At 50.0% G+C, this 20,899-nt stretch overlaps 1 protein-coding gene across 2 annotated transcripts in view; it reads right to left on the bottom strand.

Moving 5' to 3' along the window:
* Positions 1 to 1,038: 1,038 nt before the first annotated feature.
* The window catches only part of GFRA2 (GDNF family receptor alpha 2), a 110,457-nt gene continuing 90,596 nt past the window's right edge, over positions 1,039 to 20,899 (bottom strand). For both annotated transcript variants that reach the window (XM_049865867.1, XM_049865868.1), the window contains 5 exons: positions 17,264 to 17,373; positions 16,318 to 16,458; positions 13,558 to 13,730; positions 3,624 to 3,677; positions 1,039 to 2,501 (listed from right to left, as the gene is read on the bottom strand). In XM_049865867.1, the coding sequence (XP_049721824.1) occupies positions 2,379 to 2,501; positions 3,624 to 3,677; positions 13,558 to 13,730; positions 16,318 to 16,458; positions 17,264 to 17,373 (601 nt within the window). In that variant the 3' untranslated portion in view covers positions 1,039 to 2,378. The remainder of the gene's footprint in view (positions 2,502 to 3,623; positions 3,678 to 13,557; positions 13,731 to 16,317; positions 16,459 to 17,263; positions 17,374 to 20,899) is intronic.

Raw genomic sequence — 20,899 nt, 5'->3', positions numbered from 1 at the left:
GGACCATGTACAGCTGCTGAAGGCCATGCTGACAGTGGGAACATTCTCTTGCCTTCCAGCCTCCTCTCCTTCCTCCTCCCTGTATGCACACACTCATGCATGCACATGGACACTTGCAAGTCTGCACATGCACGCTCATGCACACACACACACACTCTTAGCCAACAAGCAGCCGCCTGGTCTTCTCCAAGGAGAATATGACTGCCCAGTGTTTGGGTGGTGTGTAGGTGGCAAGTGGAGGAAGAGGGAAGGAAAGGGTGAAGAAACAGAAAAAATCTTTGCTCTTTTGGGACCTGACCCCAGAACACACACAGTTGTTCTCTTCCTGGGGCCCAAGAGACAAGGTCATGGCCTTCACAATCACAAACTTCAAGTAAATTCAAGAGTCCTGGGTGAGAGCCACCCCTCCACTCCAGATAAGACTAAAAGCTACACCTAACAGGTCCAGGGTCACCCAAACCAAAAAACCCGTTGCCGTCGATTCCGACTCATAGCGACCCCATAGGACAGACTAGAACTGCCCCGTGGGGTTTCCAAGAAGCAGCTGGTGGATTCAAACTGCCGACATTTTGGATAGCAGCCAAATACTTAACCATGACACCACCAGGGCTTCCCAAGGCCACCCAGGTCATCCTTAAAACAAAAATAGACCAGAGGTGTGTCACCACACTGTTGTGCCCCTCCTCTATTCCCACGTCTGCTTTCAGTCTCATCCAGTGTGGGACCAAGGCACATTTGTACTGACTGGGAAAGGGAGGCGGGAAGGGGAGGAGTTAAGTGAACAGCCAGCAGACTTGGCACAGCCGGGAACCTCACACCCACCAAGTGAAAACACTCTCCCAAAGAAGTTCCATCTACCCACACCCACAGACAGACACAAGGATGGATACACGTGTATGCATACACACGTGTGCACACGCACACACACACACACACACACACACACGCACACACTTCCTAAGGCACACCAGGAGCCCCAGGTAAGCAGCCAAGTGGTGGCACTAAGTCAAGAACAAACAAGGGGAAGAAGGCACAATCTTAGTGAGGCAGAAGGCAAATTGCTTCCTAGTAAGTTTATTGAAGCCCGGGTTAAGCAAGAATACTGATCAGTCACCCCCTTCCACAGCCCAGCCAGCCCGACTGGAGCAGGGACACAAGGGAGTCAGCTTCCTTTTTTCTTCCATTATAGACAACATTATTAAAAAAAATAAACTTTTACAATAATACATTTTCGCTCTTCTGTGGGGGTATTATTCGGATAGTTTTGTTTCTTAAAAAAAGGAAAAAAAGGAGAAACCACACAATATATGTATATGGATGTGTATATACATATATGTTGAGAAAGGAGCCTTGCTATGTACATACAGCTGATGTATGTCTCGGAAATGAGGAAAGAGAACATGAAAAAGAGGAGGCAGGAGAAGAGAGAGAGAACCAGTCAAGAGGCCAGAGTGCTCCAGGTCCACATCCGGCCGTGGTCTCCTCTGCCACTCTTGGTGGCCCCTCTCCCTGAAGAAGACCCACCAAATGGACCCACTAGCAACCAAAAAAGCCAACAAATTGTTATTCCTCTTTGACTTCAAAATTCTTGCCACCAAGAAGGGAAGAGCCACACTTGAGCAGGTGCCCAAGTTTTGTGACCTCCTCCCGCGGGGATATCCCAGGTGGGCTGTGCTCCCAAGCCTTGGTGGAGCTGTCCCCTCTCCATGTGATGGTCAGGGGGAGCCCATGGTCACATCCCTCCACAGGCACCCGTGGGGGTCCACACAACAGATGCAGACCCGCCAGGACCTGCACTGCCTGGCCTGGGGAGGGCAGAGAGAAGGGTGAAACCAATTCCATCTTTGAAGCCAAGAAGAGGTGCTGAAGGAGTCCACCTGGAACCCACAGTGGCCAGCCTTGCAGCCTCACTGACCACTCCCCTCTGCCAACCCCGGCAGGTCCCCAGAGTGGGCAGCTTGAGGAAAGCAGCTGCAGCCGTCCTGCCCCAGCCTACATCAGGCACAGCCACAAGTCCCCTCAGCCACAGGGGTCACATCTTGATCTCTTGCTTCAGTAGGGTCCAGAGAGGAACCACCAGGAGAAAGTGAAGGGCATTTCTGGACCCTCCCGCCCTCCTCGATGCTGGGTTTCCCTTGCCTGGGGACCTCGGGTGCCTGCTCTCAGGCTGCCCGCCTGCTTGTCTGTTTGGTTTAGAAAAACTTCTCCAGAGAAGAAACCTGGGAGGAGACAAGTTCAGAGACAAGGTGGAGAAAAAATCTTTTTTTGCAAGGTGTGTGTGTGTGTGTGCGTGTGTGTCTGTATGTGTTTCCATTTTGTCAGGCGGGTATTTCTTGTTTGTGAAGCTTCCAGATATCTTCCAATGAGGTTCCCAGGGCCTACAAGGCCAGTTTCAACATCAGCAAGGACAGAGCGGTCAAGGCAGCCGTCGGTCTGGCTCTGCTGGGACCTGAGTTAGGTTTTATCACCTTGTTACTCCCTGGGATGATGTTTGTAGTGAGCTGGGTCCATAGGAGAAGGGGAGACAAAAACAAAGAGAACAACAAAACAAACACAAGTCAGTAGGGCTGGGACTAGAAAAAGAACAGGACTCGGGGATTGGATCCCTCAAGCTTCTGCCTTCTCTGTTACCCAGAGAGATACTCCTTTGCCTTCTGAATGAAGAGCCAGGCATCCATGGAACTGGGGCAGGTGCAGGAGCCAGAGGATGCACACCGTCCCTTCTGGCTCCAAGCCCCAAGACTTTAGGAGGCAGGCCAGCAGATCCCAGGAAAATGGGCTGCTCATCTCTTTCAGCATTAGGGCTGATTCGACCAAATGAGGGAGAGGATCTGAGTCCCACTGAGTTGAGAGAGTGGAAAGAGATCTCAAGAAGGAGAAGCACCAGGGTCCATAAGAATCCACATCTTGAGAGAAGAGAAGAGAGAGAACAAGCTCTCCCTGTTCTTAAAACCAAAAAACCAAACCCATTGCCATCGAGTCGGTTCCAACTCATAGCGACCCTATAGGTCAGAGTAGAACTGCCCCGTAGAGTTTCCAAGGAGCACCTGGCAGACTTGAACTACCGACCTTTTGGTTAGCAGCCGTATCACTTAACCACTATGCCACCAGGGTTTCCATAGCTTTGTTCAAATCCCTCCTCCTCCATGAAGCCTTCCTCGCACATTTCTCTCTGGACCTCTCTCTCCTTCTGTAGAATGACAATGCCTTTTCTTCTCATCTAAGTTACTGTCTTAGATCTATAAGTCATATCTGTACTCCTACACTGGGGGCTTCTTAAAGAAGAGGCTGTCTTTTTCCATGTCTGTATCTCCTAAACATCTTGAGAACAAGCACATGGTAGGTGCTCAATAAATTTGTCTTAAAGAATAAGGAAGGCATGTGAGGGCCTCTGGTCAAAGCAGCCACTCACATCTCCCCATGGAGACAGCCAAGACCCAGGTGCAGCCGGCTGCCCCTGCACACCTTCCCAGCACACCCCACCCAGATCCAGGTGGGCCAGAAGCTCAGCTAGGAGCAGCCCTGCAATGAGATGTGGGAGCTCAGAGACTCACCTGGGACAGCCCCCCGGCCCAGTCTCCTGCACCCCCTCCCCTTACCCCACCACTCTGCTCCTCACTCACCTCCGTGAAGCACATGCTTAACTCTTTGGAGTTATTGGCCTTCAGGCCCTGCTCCTGTGGGAGAGAAGGCACTGGTAAGGATGGGTCTCTGCCCAGGCTTTGTCCAGTGACCCAGATGAGATGAGACATGCTGTGGCCCTGACATCCATCTCTAGCATCTCTAGGCACAGGGTATGAAGTTAACGATGCTGGCTCAGTTCCCATGCAGCCCAGTGGGCTCCTGCCCTTTTCTAACACCCTCAGCAATTACGTTCTTTCTTCTTCGGGCTCCTGGAGCACGTAATTCAAGACTCTGCTCTTCGTCGTATGGCACTCTGCAGTAATAAGCTATTCACTTGTCTATCTACCTCACTCAGAACTCCTCAAACGCCAGGGACCATGCCTTCTTATCCTTGCATTGAGTAATGTCCAGCTCACAACAGTAACTCAGTAAATATTTTACTAGATGCATGCATGCATGAATGACTGCCACAGATCAGAAAAGGCATCAGAGAGCCAGCTCCAGTTAAGCTGTCATGGCTGCTGGAGGGCTATATAGAGAAAGATCACGAGCCTTCATCTAGGCTCAATGCGGAAGAGAGCTGTGATTGATTGGTGATGTCTGCCACAGGTACACATTAGGCAGACATCGGGCAACTGTGCCAGGTTTTGGCCATTCTTACCCTAAACAGATGTGCAGCACCTGGGAGCTCTGCAGGCAAGGGAAGGGATGAGAAAGGAAGGCTAGCTTGGTGCAATTGTTCTCCACCCATGGAATAAGCCACTTGGATGAAGGGCCAGAGGGTATACATGAGAACAGCCCTTTGTTGTCATCATCAAAAGAGTGATCCATGGGGACCACCTGGCAGATGCAGTGTTTCTATCCTGGCTTTAAATGGTTTCGTTTCCAAGGCACTTACAGTGAAGCTCTAGCCACCACAAGCAACTGGACAGCCAAGAATTTATGCCGAAATCACTGTGTTTGGCCAGAAATATCAATAATCCCTCGGAAATTATAGGCAACCTACAGCCGAAGACATCTGGTCAGCTAAACAAGGCCCCAGCTGTCACACAGAGACCCCAGCCAAGAGCAGAGTTACCACTGATGATGAGATATGACCGCAGTGATTGGTGCAGCAGGGATGGAATCATAAAGATCCTGTTTAAGACCACAGCACCAGTTTCTCCAGGAGGCAGGATACGGCCCGACCCACCCACCAACCTCCTTCCCTCTGCAGAAGGGCATGTGATATAACACCTGAAGGCCCTAAGAACTGGATTCTACTCCCCAGGACCAAGCACAGCTCTGGCCAGTGCTCTCAGAAGCCATGCCCGTGGCCCTGTTAGAGGCTGTACTACCATCATCATCTTCAATCTGAATGCCCTCCCTTCTCCCCATCACCAGACCTCACTCAGTCTCACCTCTCTGCCCTCCTCATACATCCTGCAAGATCTGTGCTATCCTGAGGACTGAAGGGGTCCACATCATAAGCCCATCCTTATTTGCCCCTAGCATCATCTCTTGCTAATAATTATTTCAGGTATGGCAGGTTTGTAAGTGCCCCCCTTTGGGGATCTATGTCTTATTACTGTGTCCCCATCTCACCACGAAAAGAAAAAAAAGTTGCCATGGAGTCAGTTCTGACTTATCACGACCCTACAGGACAGAGTAGAACTGCCCCACAGGGTTTCCAAGGAGCAGCTGGTGGATTCGAACTGCTGACCTTTTAGTTAGCAGCTAAGCTCTTAACCACTGCTCCACCACTAAATATGTAGCCTGATATATAATTGAGTCCCTGGGTGGTGCAAACATTTAACGCCCTTGGCTGGAGGTGGGAGTCCATCCAAAGGCACCTCAGAAGAAAGGCCTGGCATTCTATTTCAAAAAAATCAGCCATTGAAAACCTTATGGAGCAAATAAATGGTCTTGACACACACGGGGTCCCCATGAGTTAGAGTTGACTCGATGGCACCTGGTCGTGGTAATACATACCATCACCAAGGGTACAGCCTGGGTAGGATTCAAGGTTTATACCCCCATTTCAACCAAAGCAGCTCCATTTTTGTTTTATATATTGGAGTTACACATAAAATTATTTTTAAAAAAGACCCTACTGCTTTAAAAAAAAATAAGGTTTACAAAAACAACTAACCTAAATGACCTCTAAATCCTGCTGCAACGACATTTGGTGACTGTCAAGTGTCTTCATCTATTTGAGCCTCAGTTACCTCATCTTCTGGAGCCCTGGTGGTGTAGTGGTGAAGAGCTCAGCTGCTAACCAAAAGGTTGGCAGTTCAAATCTACCAGCCACTCCTTTGAAGCCCTACGGCTTCCTACTCTGTCTTATAGGGTCACTATGAGTCAGAATCAACTCAACTGGACAGCAACGGGGTTTTGGTTTTGTTTTCCTCATCTATAAAACTGAGATGGACAAACTTACCTCACAGACCTACTGTGAAAATTAACTAAGATATTGCATTTGGCATAGCAAAGCTCCATACAAATCTAAGGGCTTATTAATTCCATATGGCATAAAGCAGAGCCATGCTTAGTTTGCATCCTATGGCAGGACCTACGAGAAAAGCTTTGAAGGGGCAGAGAAGGAAGCTGCAAGCGGAAGTCTAGGTAAGCTGGTGGCCTGCAAGCCAGAGTAAGGCTTAGGTGCAGGTTCGTGTGCCCTACTTGCCTCCTGTCGCGACTATGCAGCAGATGAGAGCTGGCGAAGCTAAGTGCAAGAATCTCTGCCCCAGGCACCCCTCCGCCTGATTTCCAGAAAACAGAGCAGACAACGAAGCTGCAGTCACCTCGCCTGATGGCAAGCCTGAGGCCCCTAGCCCAGTCCTGGGCACACAGCGTCTGGGATGATTGCCCATTTGCTGACCTTGTCTTAAAGTAGAAGTGCAATGAACTATAGAAATGATCCCTGAAAGTATAATTCTAAGAGAGAAAAAGGTCATTCACATTCACGCCTTCATTTCCGGGTCACTGCCTCCTCTCTCCCTCACCCTTAACTCTGGGACAGCCAACTTCCTGCCGCCACACACACACATACACTCACACACCTCCTCCAGGAGTTTCAAAGATAAATAAGTCACAGCTCTACCCTTGGGAAGCTCACACATCCACACAATCACCTCCACACCAGTCAAAACATCTGAAGAAGGAGAGAAGAGGCGCCATCTTTCTCTAAAACTCCCAGGCTGCAGGCTGTCCTCAGAGGCCATGTTCCCCCTTAAGGCTGCCTTTGATATCAACCTCACCTGGTTTTCCTGGGCTTTGATGGAAGACGTCTGTGGGAACAGTGTGGCTTACTCCAGCCCCTGTCCCTGCCCCTACTCTGAGCATCTCAACCCTGAGGTAAGCCCAGGGTCTGTGGATTCCCACAATTCCAAAGGGAACAAGCCTAAGCTGCTAGCATGGCAGGAAACAGGGCTTCTAATCAGCAAAGCCTCCTGACTAGGAGGTGGGGAGAGGGACTCTGTGGGGAGAGTGGGCTGCTTGGGCTGGCCTGTGGGACACCATGAGAAGCATTAAAAAAAACAGCTTGTGCACGTGGCACCAGGAGACATAAACTGGGAAGGGGCACAGACACAGAAGGAGGACAGTAGCAAAGGAAACGGTCATCCTTTTAGAAATGTCTCCCAGGGAGGTCCCTGTTCCCAGAGAGTTGGAAAGAAATTGTCTTCCTCCTCTGCCTTACCAAACTCTGACTCCATCCCACCCCTAAACCCCAGGGGTGGCAGTTTCCAGATCCTTGCTACTCTGGCCCAAGCGCTAGGGACTAAGTCTGGTGTTGTATCTATGGGAAAATATTGACTCTCTCCTGTTTCCCTGTTTCTGTTCCTGACCCCACACTCAAACCCTGAGTCCCCATGGACTCTTCCCACACTTGTGCCCCACCAGCCAGTCACCGGGGCCATCCCTTCTGCACCCACTCCAGTAACCCACACCTCTTCCTCCCCTCCCTCCCCGCCACTCTAGCTCAATCCCTCATTTCTTATCTCCCACTATCGAAAACATCTCCTCACAGGTCTCCCTGTCTCTCCAGCCTCTCTCCTTTGTCAAACAATCTCCACCTGCTGTCAGATTAATCTTCCTAAATCACAGATTTGATCATGACTTTCCTGCTCAAAAGCCTTCCGTGGTGTCTCAGCATTCACCATGTCAACCTACTCATCAGGTTTCATTGCCAACTCCTCCCCTTCCCATATGTGTATTTTGTGTTCTTCTACATCCATACTTGCTGCTCCTTTCCATTAGGTTTCAACGAACTTTTTCTGCAAAGACCCAGGCAGGTCATACCGTTCCTGTCAAAACTACTCAATTCTGCCTATAGCATGTAGGCAATACGTAAACAATAGGGTGTGGTTGTGTTCCAATAAAACTTTATTTATAAAAACAGAGAGTGGGCCAGGTTTGGCCAATAGTTCATAGTGTGCAGACCCCTACTCAACATGCTCTACACTTTCCTGATACCATGCCTTTGCTCCCACTTGTCCCTCTGCCTCGGACACCCCTCACTTACTCCAACCCCAATTCCACATCTCCACATATTCCCTCAAAGACCAGACTTAAGTCACTAGCACCTGGGTCAGACCAGCAAGGCTCTGTGAACTGGGAACTTTGCAGGTGGAGTGCAGTCAGAGGTGGGCAAGGAAGAGGAGAAAGACAGCTTGCTCCCAGCTCCCTGGGCACAGGGGCCCCTCTAGGAGACATGTCTAAAAGGATGACCCTTGCCTAGTCTCTCACACCTAGCAGCAGGTTTTACCTTGTCAATGAGTCCTTTGCTTCCACTCCCAGTCCAAAGCAGTCCCTCCCTCCTGTGGACCCCCATGACACTTTATTGTTCCTTTTGGTGTGCCAATTATTTTTTCCCTCGTAATTATTGAAGCTCGAATCCTGCCCGCCCTACCTGTAGGAGGACCAGGGTACTCAGCTATTAAGCTTGATAGCCTCAGTGCCTAGAATATAATAGAAATGCAACAATGATACATGTTGAATAAATGAATGAATGCAAGGATGGATGAATAAATGAACGAGAGAGCTAGAGGAAGGAAGGAAAGAAGGAATGCATTCCAAGTTACAAACAATTGTATCTCGAAGCTGTTAAGCAAGCCATATTTGTAAATCAGAAATACATGCCTACTAGACATCCCAGTACAGTAACTGACCTCTCAGTTCCCACACCCTGAAGCCCACAGGCTTATGTATTGGGTCAGAGGCTCATCAAGGGACCAGACAGGGTGAGGGAGGAGATGGAGGTGGTTGCCGAATTTGTTGCAGGCTTGTGATGAGGAGGCCTTGTGGCAACCCCTCCTAAACTCATCTTTAGCACCAACAAGATGTGACTGGCAGTGTCAAGGGTGAGAGCAGAAATTGACTGGTAAATTGACTGGTAAAAACAAAGAGAACAAAGTAGAATAAGTGCTACTAGGGCTTGCCGTGAAGTTCTGGTGGCACAGTCGTAAAGAGGTTGCATGCTAACCAAAATGTCAGCAGTTCAAATCCACCAGCTGTTCCGTGGATACCAAAGAGGCAGCTCTACTCTGTCCTATAGGGTCGCTATGAGTCAGAATCAACTCAATGGCAATGGGTTAAAGGGTTTAGGGCTTGCCAGTACCACTTAGTAAGCACCACAGGAAAGCTGGGATTCAGTTGATCTGATGGGACCATGCACATTAGCATTCGGAGCCCAAAGGGAATGTCAAGGATGCTAGAAACACTATGCCCAGGGAAAGCACTAACCCCCTGCCAGTCTTCCTCCCCATCCCCACTGCATGCCCTAGTTCAGGCCCTGTCATATTATCAAACAGCCTTCTAACCAATCTTTCTACATCCTTGATAGAAATACTCCTTCACTATGCACACAGCGGACCTAATAAACCTCTGTGGGATGGAAAAAAGCTGAATAAAGAGTTGCCTGCAAGCAATAACACAGACCCTGTTCTAGAATGGAAAGCAGCATGTTCCAATAAATCAAATGAATTAGGGGCTCTGGATTCTTGCCCTCAACTTTTATGGACCACCTACCAAGTGCTATGAATCACAGTGCTCTAATCTGAAACGGGTCATGGGGATGACACAACACCAGGCAGCGTTTTGTTCCATTGTGCACGGGGTCGTCATGAGTCAGGAGCCAACCTGAAGGCAGCTAACCACAACACTACCACTAGTGCCAGGCTCTGTGCACTTAGTTATACAGGGTCACAAAAACAGTGGGATGTGGCCTCGTCCTTGAGGGACTCTTGCGCGGTATGGGTGAGTATAGCACATGAGGCAAATGCTCAAATGAAGCAAAGTGGGAGCCCAAAGGTAGGAGGCACCTTTGCCTAGGAGAATCTGGGAAGATCACACAAAAGTATGATGACATCTGAGTAGGATTCACCAGGTAGAGGAGTGGGTGGGCCAAGGGGCAGGAGGGAGGGGATGAAGAGGCATTTCAGTGAGAGGGACCAACAAATGGAAGGGCCTAGCATCCTGCTGACCCCATTCCTGAGGCCCTACAACAGGACTGCCTTGTGGCTTCAGAAACAAAGAGCCTTGGATGAGTGTCCAAGACTGACCTGTCTCGTATAGATGCCCCCACTCCCGCGACCAGTAGAAAGAAGGGAAAAGAAAAGGGAACCCACATGAGGTGTATGGGCACGGTCAGAAGGCCCAGGAGAGACCATTCTGCAGATCCTGCCTGGCCCTCTCCAAGTTCCATACAGCCCTAGGCAGGCATGGCTGCTCCGGGAGGGAGCCACAGCCAGGAGTGAATGCACAAGAACAGAGCTAGAAACAGCATCAAAGACACCAGCATAGCCCACCAAGCAGGCCCAGGTACAGGGCCACTCAGGGGCCTCCCCAGGTACTAGGTTCTCTGTGGTACCTACAGACACCCATATCTCTACTCAGGAGCCCCCAGTGGAAATGCCCTGCCCTTACATAGGAAAGTCCTTTGGGGGAGGAAATTGGAAGAGCAGGCAGTGCAATAAAGCCAGAAGAGAATGTGCTGGGCGGCAGGAGGCCTGAGTTCCTGGCCCTGCTGAGCCACCAATTGGCCATGTGGCTGTGGACAAGTTACTGCCCTTGCTGGGCCTCAGGTCCCCAGGGTTTGAGAAGGAGATCTCTAGACGCCAGACGCCACACGGAGACTGTGGAATCCGACCATGAGTCCCATGTTGGCAGAATCTCTTGGTCAATGAAGGCGAGTCCCTAAAGCTTCCCCAAGGGTCCAGGTAGTATGGATGGGGGCAGGAGAGAGGACAAAGATAAGTAAAATGATCTCGACTCTCTCCAGGGGTATCCAGTGTACACAGCCTCCCTCACCCTCCCCCCCATCTAGGCCTCAGCTTCCTGTCTCTGCCCTCACTTGGGACTCCCTTCTTAGCCATGAGCTCTCATGGGTCCCCATAATTCCCAAGGGCTCCACAACAGACGCCAGAGACCCATTCAATTAGAGACACTCTACACTAGTGGAGCTGAAGAAGGGGACAAAGCACCCCCACCAGCCTCTGGATGAGGACAGAGACTAGGGCTCATTCACTCTGCATTCCTGGCGCCTGGCACTAAACAAGCGCTCGTTAAAAATGAAAACACAATCAGGGGTCTTGCCCTTCCATTTCTGTGTGCAAGGAACTGGGGGGGTGACAGTGGATGGGGCCCTCCTTTAACGGTCTGTTTCTCTTCCTTTCCTCCTGGGATGGCTGTCCCTGGCTGTCCCGCCCACAGAGACAGTGCCCCAGAGTGACTTAGTTAATAGGCCTAGAGTGGCCAAGCCTGTGGGGGCCACCGGCCAGGCAGCCTCCTCAGGCCCTGGGGGTTAATAAAACCTAACATTTGTGTAGTGGTTTTTAGTTTACAAAGCCCTTTCACATACATTATCTCACATATAGATCATCCATTATCTCCACTGGAATGAAATCAAAATTAAGCCAAGTCCCTAGACAGTGAGTCTGCAGAAAACCAGGCTGGGGCTAAAAGAAACTGAGTGACAGTTCAACAACCTGCTGAGGAAAAGAACAAAAAAGACGGGTCTGCAGAGTCATCAGCACTACAGAGGGTTAGGTGGGGAGGGCAGGCATGAAGCCACAGCTGTGAACTTTTCTGTGCCCACAGTGAATCACAGTAAGGGCCTTGGGAAAGGTCTAGTAGCTGCTGAGTCAGCATCTCCCCAGGTAACCCCACCCAGGGAGCTGGCGGGGGAGGAGTGACATAGGGGAGGCTGCTGGGGCCCGGAGGGACATGTGAGCCACTCTGAATAGCCGACATGGTCACCAGACAGGTAGCATAGCCCTGACCAGCCAAGCTGTCCACCACTCTAGCATGAAATTGAGCTGGTGATTGTCTGTGGACCGGGACCCCAAGTCCCATGCTGGCACCTACTCAAGCATGTCCAGTGTAATTAGAAGCTGCCCAAGGGTGACACTGGCATCTCACCCTAAATCAGGAGGGGTCGGTCTAACTGACAGTAGCAGGGCATGGAAAGGCTGCAAGCTGAGCCCTACATGAGGGCACTTGGAGGTCAGCTGTTACAGAGCAGGGGATCCCACAAAGGAGGGGAAGTGGGAAGAGGGCTTCTCTGACTGGGCCTGGCACCAGCACATGAGCCTATAGGGCAGTGGGTGGTCAGGAGGAACCTGAATCCCCCTTTGAGGCCTGGTCCTTGCTGAGACCCTCATCCTGGCATTGTGAATGCCTACTGTTGACACCCAAACACCCATGAGCCTACCATTTCATTTGGGCTGGTGCCTTCATTGCCTCACACACATCCAGGCCTTGCTCCCTTCCCTGCACCTATGCTTAGTCTGTGCCCCTACTGACTGTCTTTCAAATCACATCAATCTTTCTTGGGCAATTCAAGTCCCAGATCCTGCCTAAACCATTCCCCTAACCCCCACCACCCAACACCCCATTGCTTCCCCCCTCCTCTGATCTCCCTGATATACTCTATTATATTCCCTTTTAAATTCTTTGTACTAGGGGGTATGACTGTGTCTATGCATGTGTGTGTGTGTGTGTGTGTGTGTGTGTGTGATCTGCTTAGAACCAACCTCTTAAACAGAGGACCTACTGTAGCAAATGGTTTGATACAAGGCAGGGATGCTCAGCAGAGACAGAGGCTGAGTGGGCGCCCTATGATGTTCCTCCACAGTGCCACATGTATCCCCTGTCATAGCACTGACCACAGTCCATGCCTGATACTTGTTTAATTATTGATGCTCCACAAGACCATAAGGACCATAAAACCCAGGACTGTGTCCACCTCATTCACCAATGTATCCCTAGTATCTACAATAATACCTGGCACAGATAGGGTATGTAATACACTTTGGATGGATGGGTGGGTAGATGGATGGGTGGATGGGTGGATGGATGGGTGGGTGGGTGGATGGATGGGTGGATGGGTGGATGGGTGGGTGGGGGGGTACATGGATGGATGGGTGGATAAATGGACGGATGAATAGACAGGGGGTGGATAAACAAATGAACACCATGGGCTTTGGAGCCATATGTAGTTTTGAAATCTGAATCTACCACTAACTAGCTGTGTGACCTTGGGTATGTCACCTAACCTCTGTGGAACAGTTTTCTGTGTATAAAACAAGAATACTAATACCTCAGTATTGTGAGGATTAAATGAGATACGTAGGGAGTCTACTAGCACACTACCTGGTGATTATCAGATGGTTAATAAATGGTTAATAAACCATTACATTTCTCTTGCGCCCCCTGGTATCTAGTATAACACTGTGATAGGCAGGCATTTAACACTTGTAAGATGCAGGCCTAAACTAACAAATATATGAAAAACTACCCCCACTAGCTCTCCCATGTCTCTTGGGTCCTTGCTCCCTCCCTGGCCTCCAGGTTAGTAGCTTCTCCCACCTACCTCTGGTATCACAGTGCTCCTCTAGGCTCTCAGCCTGCCCCTGCCTCCATTTCCCTTGCTGCAGATCCAAGCCTCCTCACCTGGACAGAAGTGCAGGTGGTGATGACACTGGTCCCCAGGCTGGTGCTATCACTGAGGTCATCTGGCAAAGAAGGAATCTTCTCCACCCGAGGGGCCTGGGTGGCCTGGAATGAGGGGTTCTTAGGGGACAGGTTCACATCTGTTCCATTGCCAAAGGCCTGGATGGCATTTCCTGTTGAGGGGAACGGGGCAAACAGATGTAGAGAAATCAGAGGCCACCTCCACCATGTCTCCCCCTGCTCCCCACTCTGACCACTAGCCTCCCTGTAACAGTCTAGAAACTGGGGACAGGGTGTATCATGTCCAAAGTTAACTTTGCTGAAGCTCCCTCTCAGGTACCTAAAAAAGTCTCACATCTGGAGAAGGAAATAGCAAGAGGAAGTTGAAAAAGACAGAAAACCCAGAATAGAAAGAAATGCATGTGGTGAGGAATGTAGAAGAGGAGGAGAAAAAGAAGAAGGTGGGAGGAATGGGAAGCCTAGAAGGGAGGAGCGGATCACTCCAAGGATGGTGAGAGCCGCCATCTCAAAGGCATCGTGTGCTGCAGACCACATCCTCCTTCAGGGCCTTCCCCAACCCCAGGTCTGTAGGGACAGATTCTGCTGACTCCTGTGCCACCTCAGAGGCATCCTGCTGCATGCTCCCATCCTCTGCTGGCACTCCAACAGCCCCAGACTTAACTCTTCCCCTCTTCCCATCATAGACTTTCCCTACCTTCTCTAAACCACTCCCGTGTCCTCAATTAGCACACTGATTCACTGAGAACTAACTAATCGAACCACCTGGACAAAAATCTCCCCAAGATTCAACCCTATGACCAAGTGCCTAGAGAAATCTCTACCTCCGTGTCCCATACATGCCTCAAACTCATGATGTCTAAAATTGAACTCAGTATCTCTCCCTACCATTTCCAACAATGCTTCCCCCTTCCCCTGTATTTCCAGTCTTGAAGACGTCATCTCTATCTAGCCAAGTCACCCAAGTCAGAAACCTGGGGGTCACCCATGACACCTCACTAATCACCCACTTACAGTCAATGTAGCCTACTATCCACCACATCTCTCTTTCCATCCTCCTCTCCACAGCTCTGGCTCACAGTCTTTACCGTCCTCTCCCCAAACAGCTACAGCAGCCTCTGACTGGACTCTCTGTGCTGGGTCACCTGTCAGGCTCACATCTCAACCTCCACCCCTTCCACACTACAACCACAGTGAGCTTTCTGAAATACAGATTTTATCCAAATACCACCTGCTTAAATCCCCTCAATGACCCCTACACACCCACCGCCACCACCTGCGGAACATAAAATCCAAACTCCTTCCGGTCTGCAAGACCCTTCATGAGGACTCTATCTGTCCAGGTAACTCTCTATGATCCTCTTCAGTACTATAAAAACCAAAAACCAAACCCACTGCCGTCGAGTCAATTCCAACTCATAGCGACCCTGTAGGACAGGGTAGAACTGCCCTGTAGAGTTTCCAAAGAGCACCTGGCGGATTCGAACTGCCAACCTCTTGGTTAACAGCTGTAGCACTTAACGACTATGCCACCAGGGTTTCCTTCAGTGCTATAAAAAAAGCAAGGCTAAAAGGTATGCAGTTCCCTCAGCCTACCATGTTTTCTGTGGAACCCTGTACTCTGTCCATGGTGGACTGGAGTGCCCTTCCTGCCTCTTCTACTGTTGATCAATGCCCAACTATCTATCCACGGATGCTCCTCTGAGCAATGCACATGCCTGTGCAGAACCTCCTTCCTCCAGGTTGACCTGGTCATCTCCACCCTGGGTTCCTGAGGCACCCTGCACAGACCTCCATTCCAGCACTGCTTGCCCCAAACTGTGATTGCTGACCAGCCTCCTGATGGCCTACCTCCATCAGACTGACAAGGATTGCAACTTATATCTCTGAATCCTCAGTGTCATACAGAAAGGAAGGATAGACAAATGGGCAGGAGGAAGAAAGGGGGTAAGGAAAGAGGGAAGAGGTCTTCAGGTGGGTGGGGTAGCAGTGAATATCAGACTGGAAAGATCAAAGATAGACACAGCTTGACTGTGGCTAACCTCTCTCTCTCTAGACTTTGCATTAGGAGCTTGATGACTTGAAAAGAACTTCACTGATTCCAAAAGGGAAGAGACTCCTTAAAGGGAGAAGTGAGAGATCCTCATGAGAGGGCTGAAGCTCTCAGGATAACAGACCAGAAATCTTCAGCCAGAAACAGAAAACTTGACATAGGTTTAAGTCCTCTGGTGGTAAACTGAGACTGGCATAGTGAGAGTTCTGGTGTGAATCTCCAAGAGCACAAAAACCAAGAGCCCTGTAGGCAACACACATGGTAGAGAAACCATGTATATACATATAATATACATATCATATGTATACATATATATGTATGTATGTGTGTATATGGAAACCCTGGTGGCGTAGTGGTTAAGTGCTACAGCTGCTAACCAAGAGGTCAGCAGTTCAAATCTGCCAGGTGCTCCTTGGAAACGCTATGGGGCAGTTCTACTCCATCCTATAGGGTCCCTATGAGTCAGAATCAACTCGACAGCAGTGGGTTTGGTTTTTGGTTTTTTATGTGTGTATATATGCAGATATATATACATACACATACAGATATATATAGTATGTATATATCACTGGCCATCCCAATGGAGGAAGAAGGAATAACTAGGGCTACGACTAGACTCCTAGGGTCCCTCCTGGAGCAGGAGGGGCACGAGTGGCTTCTGGGGATGAGGAGAAGGTTCCAGGACTTACGGAGGCATGGGTTCTCAGTGAAGTCCCTGAGGAACTTCTCACACTCCTCCTCCATGTTGCCACTCCCACGACAACTGCACCAGGGGGACACCACAATGCCAGTGGGACTGGAGTCCACGTAGTTGGGTGTTATGTCAAACCCTGGGCAAGGAGAAAGGGGAGGGAAAGGAGAGAGGCGCAGTCAGTTTTTCCCTTTGGGCCCCCAGATCCCAGGCACAACAGGGCAGAAGCTTGGTATCCCCCTCCACTCCCGCTGCCCTCCAAACACACCTACATCCCAACTCACAATCCTAACTCTGAGCATTACTATCCCAATAACCATAAAGGGCAGCAGAGGGCAAGGGGCCAGAGGCAGAGAGAACACTGGGTTCCTCATCACAGGAAGGCAGAGAAGATACTCAGGAGCCCTCCTCCAAAGCAGGGACCCTTGCTTTCTCCTTTGCTAAAAAGAAGAGAGTGTGTTCTGGAGTCTGGGAAAGTTAGGCTCACATCCTGGTTTGGGTCCCAGTGCCAATATTTACTAGCTATATAAACTTGAGCAAGTTATTCAACTTTTCTAAGCTTCAGTTTCCTCATCTGTAAAATGGAGCTACCAATAAGAGCTGTTGTAAGATTAAATAAGACAGCCCATGTAAACTGCTTAACACAGAACTTGGAATGCCACAACCATGCAATAAATGTTACCTTTTGTTATTATTTCAACAGACTTTTAAGGCCTCTGGGGCTCTCCTACCCCTACTATAAAAAGCTGGGACCCTCTGCCTCGATAAAGATCTAGCTTATCCTCTGGTTTCCCATTGGAGTTCTGTCTGAATCTGCGGCAGAGACAAGGGCAAGCTCAGGCTGCCTCCATCTGCCGGCCCCTACCTGGGCCTCAGTTCTGTCCCACTCAGACAGGGGCAGCAAGGAGCCACCGTGGCCCCAGGCATGCAGGGAAGATGCTTACCAATCATGCCAGCGTAGGAGCCCAGACACGCCTGGTAATTGTCCGCAGGGCAGCTGGTGAGTGTCTGGTAGGAGGCTCGACAATTGGCATGGAAGTCTGCCAGCCGGGACCTGATGTCAGGGAGAAGACCCAAAGGAGAAAACAGAAGTTGAGTCTGGTGGCTTTCCCGCCCTTCTCCATGCATCCAGGGGCACAGTATCTTCTCTCTGCAGCTTCCAGGGGTGATAGGAAGCCAGGAAGCGAAAAGGGAGAGTGCGGATAACCAAGTCTTGAGAGGACAGGTGGCTTGTCTCCTCTATCAAGCTGTGAGCTCTCTGAGGATAGAGACCTCCCAGAGTGCCAGGTACATTATGAGTCTTAAGAAGTACCCACAGACTGACTGGCAAAAAGGACTCAAAAGCATGGAAACACCTCACTCAAAATACATCTTTTAGTCAAAAGAACATAAAAAGGACCCAGGGTGGGTTTGCAGAGATGCCTGGAAACAGGCAGGGAAGTGGTCTCCACCTTCTGCTCCGTCACACTTCTGGGATGACCTTGCCCAAGTCCTTCAACACATCATTCTTTTCATCAGCAAGATGGGCCCAAAAATACCAGCCCCACCTACCTTCCAGGTTCCATCTGAGGGTCAAAGGAGCTAGCCCCAGAAAGGAAAAAGAAGAGTCCCCTTAGTATGAGACATCCCTATGGGCAAGGGGATCCTTCTGGCACTTGTCACCCTTCTGCCATCTTTCCCAATCCCACCCAGGCGGAATTAGTCTCTTCTTCTTGAGAGCCCATAACACTCTGCCACCCATTCCTCTACGTTGACACTTACAATGCTGCCTCATAATGACTTGTTCACAGCTCTATGCCCCCCGCCCACCAGACAATGAGCTGCTTGAAAGCATTCAGTGTCAGGCTCAGGTTTGTCATCCCAGCCCCCAGCACAGGGCCTGGACATGGAGGGTTACGTGGATCACAGGGCAGCCAAGTATAATATGCATGGCAATCCCTTCTTCCTCCCACCCTAGTGGCCCCTACACACAGACTGTTACCATCAGCCTGGGCAGGGGCAGGATGCTACCCCTCCCCACCATGTCAAATAACAATAATAATCACCCCTTACAGGTTACTGGAAACCCTGGTGGTATAGTGGTTAAGAGCTATGGCTGCTAACCAAAAGGTCAGCAGTTCGAATCCACCAGGCACTCCTTGGAAACTCTACAGGGCAGTTCTGCTCTGTCCTAGAGGGTCACTATGAGTCAGAATCGACTCGATGGCAACGGGTTTGATTTGGGTTTTGGTTATAGGTTAGTGCCCTTTGCCAAGTGTTCCTCATGTATCTCAGTATTTGTGTCTCACAGCAGTTTCAAGAAGTGGGTACTAAGGTCTTACTCACTGATATTTTCCCAATGATTGGTACATAGTAGCACCTCAATACATATGTGCTCAGTCAGAACTCTGTGATAACCCAACAGGCTATCAGTGGAGAAGGACCAGAACCCAGGACATCTGACTCCCTTGCCTGTGCTCTTTCCACACCATTAAGATGCATCGAGAGCACAATAACCAAGGTCCCTGTAGGCACACCCATGGTGAAGAATCCCAAAGTTAACCACAAAGTCAGCTCCCCGTAGTTCTCCACTGGAACGTCACCTCACTTGAGAAAGCAACGGGTATAATGTGACAGTGGTAGTGTCAGACCTCATCTCACTTCAGGGGGAATGAGATTCACCATCAGGATCAGCCCAAGGCTGATTCCCATGAGGCAGAGGTTAGACATACCTCCACTCTCCAACCTTTACCAATTCTGACACCAGCCGTCCTCTCCACAGCACTCTCTGATTCTCTGCTGGGTTTGATAATTCATTGCAATGGCCACACAGAACTCAGAGAACAAAGTCAGTTATATGGTTTATTAGAGAAGAACATAGGATCAGGATTAACATGGAAGTAACAGAAACAGCATCAACGTCAGGAAGCCCACAGGCAAGGTCTGGAAGGCTCCCCCAAAGTGAAGAGCACACCCCTCCCTTCTTTAGTGTAGGACAGCTCTCTCTCCCTCTCTCTCTCTCAGCCATGCACACCCACTCAGGACAGGCCTCCTCTTGGCCCCTGCCCTGCTCAAGCAAGTGTTACAGCTCTTTTGGCTTCCCCGTAAGTTCCCAGAGGTACCTAATTCTACCAGAAAGCCCCTTGCCTGAAGACCCTCAGTACTCTTGCTCCATGAATCAGCGAACCCTGTTAGCTCCATGCCCAGAGGCACCCCACTCCACCAGAAAGCCTCCTGCCTGAAGGTGCTCAGCACTCTTGCTCCGTGAACTGGCAAACCCACTGTAGCCACCTCATTCCATGAGTTGGGAAGCCCACTAGGACGTCTAGTGCCAGTCTTCTGGTTCTGCTGCCACCATTTTTTTCCTGCGGGACTCTGCCATGCTTGCCACCACTTCTCACCATCTCGTGCCATCTCCAATGTTACAGCTCTGTCTGTCTCCTGGGTCTGTGAGGTTCTTAGCACAAGGACCCCAGGTCCAAAGGACACACTCTGCTCCAGGCTCTTCTTCTTGATGGTAATGAAGTACCCCCTGCCCCCGACCGTGGGGTGGCTGCTTATATAGGCATGTGGCTCAATCTTATTGGGAGAATTTTATGGACCCTATTTGCATAGTAGACTAACCAATCCTCTCACTGGACTAAACTAACCAATCCCCTCCCAAGTGGCTCCATCTATTTGCATAACAACTGATATTTTCTGCCCGCAGGGACTGGCTTGTTCCCTGGGCAAAAGCAATAAGTTTCTCTAAGGGACTAGGGTAACTGTAACAAGGACTACTGTAACAACTCCTCCGGACCCAGGGAAAAATCTTCCAAACTGTTTTCTTTTTCTCCCTTTTTCATAGAACCAAGGCAAAAGGCCACATAAAGGAATTCATTTCACCAGAGGGAGATAAGACAGAGATTGAGAGAGACTGGGAAAGCCTGAGAGAGGAGAGAGAAGAAAGGCTTTCCATGGGAAGGAAACTGGTACCTGCGGAGACAGGAATAAAGTAGGCACAACCGAGTCACGAGGGAAGATTCTGGACTGTGCCCCACCAGACCCGCACCCTGTCCCCCGACCATCAGAAAAATTCTGGTTTGCCTGGAGGCCCGTGGTCCTAGGGAATGGAGATCTGTGAGAGGGAGGAAGACCTCTGGAGGAACTCCACCCCAATGAGGTCTCCTGTGCCCCAGGCCCCTTGGGCCCACGAAAGCAGCAAGGCACGGGAGATGTAAAACCATGAGCACCAAACTAAAAGTCAGAAGATGAGAGTTCTCAATCCAGCTCTGCCCTAACTCACCAGGTGACCTTGGGAGACTCCCTTGATATCCTGAGATCTGATGTTCTCATTTATCAAGTTAATAAAAAGTACTCTTTGTTGATAGTTTAAAAGGTGTTTTCACATCCATCTTTTATCACTTAATCCTTACAAAGCCTCTGTGAGATCTAACGGGCTGTTGTTATTACTATCCCATTTTACAGATGAATAAGTTGAGCCTTAGAGACACTAAATGACTTTCCCAAGATCACAGAGCCACTTAGCAGTGGAGCCAGGACTCAAACTCAGGACTTCCAACAACAAGGTGGATGCCCTTTCTGTCAGGTCCCACTGCTCC

This window comes from Elephas maximus, chromosome 22 (genome assembly GCF_024166365.1).
Source record: "Elephas maximus indicus isolate mEleMax1 chromosome 22, mEleMax1 primary haplotype, whole genome shotgun sequence".
Lineage (NCBI taxonomy): Eukaryota > Metazoa > Chordata > Mammalia > Proboscidea > Elephantidae > Elephas > Elephas maximus.
Note: the sequence above shows the minus strand (reverse complement) of the source record. Positions and strands in the feature narration are given on the sequence as shown.